Source organism: Silurus meridionalis, chromosome 6 (genome assembly GCF_014805685.1).
Source record: "Silurus meridionalis isolate SWU-2019-XX chromosome 6, ASM1480568v1, whole genome shotgun sequence".
NCBI classification, from domain to species: domain Eukaryota; kingdom Metazoa; phylum Chordata; class Actinopteri; order Siluriformes; family Siluridae; genus Silurus; species Silurus meridionalis.
In genome coordinates, this window is record NC_060889.1 from 1,165,368 (window position 1) to 1,173,151 (window position 7,784).

Consider the following 7,784-nt stretch of genomic DNA (forward strand, 5'->3'; position numbering starts at 1 on the left):
AAATAAATTGTTTGTACAATTGTTTTAAATCCAGTTTTAAAGTCTTTCTCCACAAGGTGGTGCAGTCACATATCTTATTGTCAGACATGTACCAGAATCCTGCCACATCTGCCAGCAATGTTGAGCTCTTTTATTATGAATTATACTTTGCACAACAATACACTTACACACACTCACACAAGTGAATACACACTGCAACCTTCACTGAACCCAGTAAACCTCCCACACTGTGCACTGTGCACACACTGGTATTACAAAGAGCAGCAGCTGGTTTGTTCCTCATCTTATTGAAATACCTAGAAAAAAGTTGGTTGTCGTATTTAATAAACATGATTTGTTTTTACAGAATGAATAAATAAATTAAGGACAGTACTGTATACAATTTCACATAATTCACATAATTATTCACAATGACTTACTTATTCACTTATACTTATTATTACTTACATACTTATTCACAGCAATTTCTGATGAGGCTGAAGCCCCCAATGCAGCGACATCACTTATAACAAATATAACAGATAATGAAAATATGTAATAATTGAATCAGCTAATTATAATTTTAGAGATTAAAATAATGCATTCATTCCAGATGTCTCATTAAGAATCAACAATCTGTCAGTAACATTGGTGACTTGGTCATGTGATGCTGTGAGGTGGAGCTTCATGAACATTTATGATGCTACAGAGTGCAGAAAGTTCAGTATAGTTTCATTCAGCTAAGAGCATTTATCATGTTCACTATCATTTTCATGTGTCTGTGGCTTTCAATAGGTGAGTTAAATTCTGATTTTTTTACTGTTTCAAAAATTGATTGCTTAATTTGTAATTAATTATTCTTTGATTCTGCAGTTATATTATAATGGATTATATAATCATTAAATGTTTTTATCTCTATGACAGGTGACTCCATGGCGGATTCAATAAAGTCACTTCTCACTCATAAAGTTGTAGATGAAGGTGATGATGTTACTCTGTCCTGCAGCTACAAAGACTTTAGTGTTTCTGTAGGGAATCTGCAGTGGTACAAACAAAATCCAAAATCTAATCCTGAGTTCATTCTTTATATTTATGAAAGTGGAGCTTTAAGTCCCAACATCCCACCAAGAACGAGTGCTAAAGTTCATGGAAATAAACAAGTGGATCTGCACATCTCCTCTGCTGCTGTATCAGACTCTGCTCTATACTACTGTGCTCTGGTGCCCACAGTGACAGGAAACCCAACTCCACTGTACAAAAGCACTACACATGACTGCAGCAGATTCATGCTTTTCTCACTAGATGGAGCTGTTTACACATTCACTGAACCCAGTAAACCTCCCACACTGTGCACTGTGCACACACTGGTATTACAAAGAGCAGCAGCTGGTTTGTTCCTCATCTTATTGAAATACCTAGAAAAAGTTGGTTGTCGTATTTAATAAACATGATTTGTTTTTACAGAATGAATAAATAAATTAAGGACAGTACTGTATACAATTTCACATAATTCACATAATTATTCACAATGACTTACTTATTCACTTATACTTATTATTACTTACATACTTATTCACAGCAATTTCTGATAAGGCTGAAGTCCCCAATGCAGCGACACCACTTATAAAACAAATATAACAGATAATGAAAATATGTAATAATTGAATCAGCTAATTATAATTTTAGAGATTAAAATAATGCATTCATTCCAGATGTCTCATTAAGAATCAACAATCTGTCAGTAACATTGGTGACTTGGTCATGTGATGCTGTGAGGTGGAGCTTCATGAACATTTATGATGCTACAGAGTGCAGAAAGTTCAGTATAGTTTCATTCAGCTAAGAGCATTTATCATGTTCACTATCATTTTCATGTGTCTGTGGCTTTCAATAGGTGAGTTACATTCAGATTATTTTACTGTTTCAAAAATTGATTGCTTAATTTGTGATTAATTATTCTTTGATTCTGCAGTTATATTATAATGGATTATATAATCATTAAATGTTTTATCTCTATGACAGGTGACTCCATGGCGGATTCAATAAAGTCACTTCTTACTCATAAAGTTGTAGATGAAGGTGATGATGTTACTCTGTCCTGCAGCTACAAAGACTTTAGTGGTTCTGTAGGGAATCTGCAGTGGTACAAACAAGATCCAAAATCTAATCCTGAGTTCATTCTTTATATTTATGAAAGTGGAGCTTTAAGTCCCAACATCCCACCAAGAACGAGTGCTAAAGTTCATGGAAATAAACAAGTGGATCTGCACATCTCCTCTGCTGCTGTATCAGACTCTGCACTGTACTACTGCGCTCTGACGCCCACAGTGACAGGAAACCCAACTCCACTGTACAAAAAGCATTACACAATTTTATAATACTGATGGCTGTTAAACTGTCAAAGTTCAATAGTATTTGGTGATATTAAGTTTGAGTTAAAATAAAGAAAATATCTTTAGAATAAATGAGTGTTTAGATAAAAGTGTAATAAAATTATATATACAGTATGTTCACAGTTTCATGGTGATGTCTCTTGCTTCAGTATAACAATGTTTATTGGTTGCTTAGTACAATAATGTGGTAGATTTTTAAATCAATCGTTAAATATTCTAGACATTTAATAGTGATATCATAAAAAAAAAAACCTCAGGTGTCTTTAACACTGAAATTTTTGTAGACACAACAAACTATTTTGCCAATAAATCTATTCATTTAAAGTATTAAATAAATCAAATCATCTCTATAAAACTCATCACCTACAGTAAATGTAGCACAAACACACCAATTTCTCCCAGAACTTTCTACCAGGTGATTAACTTATAGTATATCAACAATTAACAATTCAGAGATATCAAACATAATGCCCTAATCATGTCTTAATCACTCCTGTGTTTCCTCTGCCTGTGTTACCTGCAAATGGAACCACAGTAACTTCTGTCTCTCCTGCTTTGTCTCCTGTGGGTTGTTCTGCAGCAGCATCAGGGTTCCTCCCAACAGCTCCAGTCATGACCACAGGGGGTTTATCATGACAGACTCCATCATGAAGGGGCGGATACAATCACAGTTGTCATGAATATGCATTAACATGCAGATAAAAGGTGGAGTTAGCGGTGGAGAAGTTCAAATAGTCATCACTGTCATTTATTCTAAAGCTGGAGGTCTGAACTAAACACTCAGGATCACAATGTTATTCCTCTTCTTGCTTTTCCTCACTGTTGCTGATATTGGTAAGTCTTATACATTACACTTTAATTTATTATATTTTATAATTGACAAGAAGCACAATTTCCATGTGAGTTATTGCCTTGCAATGTTTTTTATAGCAGAAGCTGCTGACATCAGCATTAAACCAGTCCAAACCCATGTATTTTCAACTGAAGGCAGCAACATCATACTGTCCTGCACATATACTGGAACAGCTTATGATCTCCACTGGTATCAACAAAAACCTGGATCAAGACCAGAGTTTCTGCTGATGATTGATGAATCTGGACTTGTCACAAAGGCTCAGCCTCCTCATCCTCAATTTTCCATCACAAATACTAAAACAGAGGATAAGAAGGTGGATCTGCACATCTCCTCTGCTGCTGTATCAGACTCTGCACTGTACTACTGCGCTCTGAGGCCCACAGTGACAGGAAACCCAACTCCACTGTACAAAAAGCACTACACATGACTGCAGCAGATTCATGCTTTTCTCACTAGATGGAGCTGTTTACATTTACATTCACTTCCATGATATCGACTACACCTGGGGGGTATTCCAGAAAGCAGGTTATGTGACATACCTGGGTATGTTTAAGGGTAAGTTCGTGGATAACCTCAACTTTCGGTTCCAAAAACGGAGGTAACTTTCTGGTTATGTATGTAACCATAGCAACTGACTCTCTGAAGATAACCTGCTCGGGAGCAGGTTATGTTTCAGTGTAACTTCGGCGTGCCCTTTTGATGAGGATCCTTTGGACGTAGAAGCACAAAATATACGAGTATTTTTCGTCGGGAGAGGGTTATAAGACCAAGTATTGATGTTTGCATACCCTAATCAATATTTGAAAGAGCGTTATCGTTTCTCCAAAAATTCGTTCGTTTATTTAACACGTCTTTTAAAACCGCATATCGCAAATGTGACAAACCGCGGTTCTGCGCTTAGCACAGAAAACATTTTTTGTACAGTGTGGGCGATTAGGGGCATGTGGGAAAGGCGACTGTGTGTAAAGCCGTTCGTACAGTATGTCTGGCACACATATATATTTAATATTTAGTCATATAAATAATATCTATACATGTATTCATTATGCCCGCACACACTTCATACTTCCAAAACTTTCTGTTTCAGGGATTCCAAATGTAATTGGGTGCATTGATGGCACTCACATTCCTATTAAAGCTCCACCAATAAATGAGGGAGACTATGTTAATAGGAAATCTATTCATAGTATCAATGTGCAGGTAACAACTTAATTTTTTCCCTTCTTAAAATCATTAAAGTCATTACTTTTTCCACTAACTAGGTAATATGTGAGGCAACCCAAATCATTACCATTGTCGAGGCAAAATGGCCAGGATCTGTGCATGATGCCAGAATTTACCAGACATTTCAGCAGGGCATGTTTTGCTTTATACAATTTTTTAATTTTTTTTCCTTTTTACTATATTTGTGTTGTACATTTCAATCATTACAGGACAGTACAATGGTTGTTGCTGGGGACAGAGGATACCCTTGTCTGCCCTATTTAATGACACCCTACTCTGAACCTGAGCCTGGACCACAGACACGGTTTAACCTGCCTCACAGCCGAACACGGGCCAAGGTGGAGATGACTATAGGGATCCTCAAATCTCGGTTTCAGAGTCTGCGTGGGCTCCGGGTTAGTCCAGAGAGGGCATGCGACATTATAGTAGCTTGTGTTGTGCTTCACAATATTGCCACTATAAGAGGAGAGCCACCCTCCTTGTATTGAGGAAGATGGCCCAGAGGAACACCTACAGATTTTAGAGGCTAACAGAGACGGAAGACTTTTGAAAGACAGGATCTGTCAAAATCACTTATTAATTTTTTTGCACTGGTCTGCCAGGCAGTGTATTTCTTTATTTCCTGTAAAATTCAATAAAATAATTATTTATATTGCTTTACATACACACACACACACACACACACACACACACACACACACACACACACACACACACACACACACACATACCACTTTTAACATGCAACAGATTAATATTCAGACAAGTTCTCACCTTAAGGCGATGCTCCAGTAATTCAATTTCAAGTGCTGCTTTTTTAATGAGAAACCTTTTCTCTTCCATTTGAAACTGTATAAGGTCCTCTCCATGTCACTTTTTCTTATTTGTTTTTGGAGATGGACCTTATACAGCTCAACAAGTCAATTACAACTGTGACAGACTGTGTTCTTTCTGGAGGGTCCAATAATACAATACGTCCATCAGTATCTATAAGAACACACAACCCATTAAATTCTCAATATTATCAAAGAAAATAATACATGAAAAGAGTAAGATGTCAGACTAAGATCACAGGAGCCTATACATTATATGCAGTTAAATAAAATAAGCCTACATTAAAATTAATCTTGTTCAAAAAGCCTTTAAGTGACAGAGATAGTAATTTATTAGGACAAAAAAAATGAAAAATCATAGAGGTAAACTTACATTTCACCATTTTTTCATCATCACTTGTGGTGCATGGTGTGTGTGATGAACTGTCCCCTGGAATGCCAGTAACCACTGGTTGCCCTTTATTAAGGGACAGAGCCAGCTCCTCAGAGGGGGTGAGGGGAGGTGGTGGTGGACCCCCGCCAGTTAGACGGGCTTCAGTCTTCTTTTTATTAGCTACATGACAGAATTAATATTCTAAATCCTGTTATAATAATAGTTCAGTAATTGTGTAATGAAATATGACCTTTTTGCAGAATGTTTTTGTGTTTCATTTTGACTTGGCTTAAAGTTCTTGTGGCTCCAGGAGGATTACAGCTTATTAAATAAGAAATATACATTATTATTTTAAACTAAAAAAATAAATGGCAGGAAAAGTAAATGCTTTCATAGTGATATAACATATTCAAAAGGATGTATAAGTCATACTTCATTATTTTGCATTATAATAAAACGGGAGCCAATACCAAATTTGTAATTTAATACACTCATGCATTTACTCTGTCCGGTATTTTTTGCCAAGCCAACTCTCTTGCTTTAGCTGATGCAGCTGTATTGCTTCTTTTTAATATTATTGGCTTAAACTCCTCATAAGCATTAAAACCTCCAACTCCGCCTCTGTGAAATACGCTGCTCTCTTTTTTTCGCTTTGAGTTTCCATGGTGACTCGTGAAATCGGAGATCCATTGAAAATGTCTTTATACATGCACCGTGCACGCGCATTACCTCTGGGTAACCAGTTGGAGGTTGATTAAACTAACTCTTCTCAGGTGTTTTGGAACCGACATACTCATGGTATGCCTGTTTGGGGTAAATCAACCCAGAGGTTATGATTTAGCAAATGGTAAGTTAACCAAGCTTTCTGGAATACCCCCCTGAACTGAGGCTAAAATATAACTATATAACGTCAACAATATTTAAAGCATACAATCACAAACAGTTAATGTTACAAATGAGCAGATATTGGCGGATTTTTGTATAACATTAAAAGGCAATGCTGACAAAAGCGATGCAGAGATGTCTACAAACAATATGAGTTTATATGATCAGAATGTAAGACTAAATAACTTACTCATCGTAGCAACTTGCTGGAAAGTCCTCGCTCTTCAAAATGCAAACGCTCCTCGTCGGAATCGCAATCTTCTTCAGATGAAAAGGTAAATTCTCTGGCATTGTTTTATGCCACTGTCCGGGGGGCGTGTGTGTGTGTGTGTGTGTGTGTGACTCAACGTGTGAACTGTTTTACCTGTGAATAGCGGGGGGGCGTGTCCGCTCGCAGCTCATTATCAGATAATGAGCTGCGGTGGAAAATCTGTGCCTCTACTTGGTTTTACATGATTTACATTCATTGAAAACATATGTTCACCGACTTATTCTAAAACTACACACTTTAAGCTGTCTAAAGATATATTTTTTATTTCCGTGTGTCGGCTATTGGCCGAGTTTCAGCGCTTTTTGATGACGCGTTTCTAAACAAAGTTTACGCAGACAAAGGCGACAGATGGCGCACCCTGACTATTTTATTCATTTAAAAAAAATACAACGTTTTGTTAATGTAGTGAGCATACACAAATGAAAGTAGACCCTTTACAGATTTAAATGATGTATTACTTTGACATTTCTGATCAAATATGACCGAGCAGTTTCAGCTCTTTTTGCTGGCATCTGAAAAAGCACGTTTACGCGGCAATTCAGACTCCAGAGGGTTAATACACTCATGCATTTACTCTGTCCGTTATTTTTTGCCAAGCCAACTCTCTTGCTTTAGCTGATGCAGCTGTATTGCTTCTTTTTAATATTATTGGCTTAACCTCCTTATAAGTGTGCATTAAATCCTCCAACTCCGCCTCTGTGAAATACACCGCTCTCTTTTTTTGGCTTTGAGTTTCCATGGTGACTCGTGAAATCGGCATACCATTGAAAATGTCTTTATACACATACATTAACTCTGGGTAACCAGTTGGAGGTTGATTAAACTAACTCTTCTCAGGTGTTTTGGAACCGACATACTCATGGTATGCCTGTTTGGGGTAAATCAACCCAAAGGTTATGATTCATCAAGTGGTAAGTTAACCAAGCTTTCTGGAATACCCCCCAGATCCTCAAATCCTTCTTTCTCATGA

The 7,784-nt window shown here is 37.1% G+C and overlaps 1 gene segment (V, D, J or C); it reads left to right on the plus strand.

Moving 5' to 3' along the window:
• Positions 1-1,760: 1,760 nt before the first annotated feature.
• LOC124386986 lies at positions 1,761-2,357 on the plus strand. The segment is given in 2 exon segments: positions 1,761-1,873; positions 2,002-2,357. Coding segments are annotated over 2 exon segments (396 nt in total).
• The last annotated feature ends 5,427 nt before the right edge of the window (positions 2,358-7,784 follow it).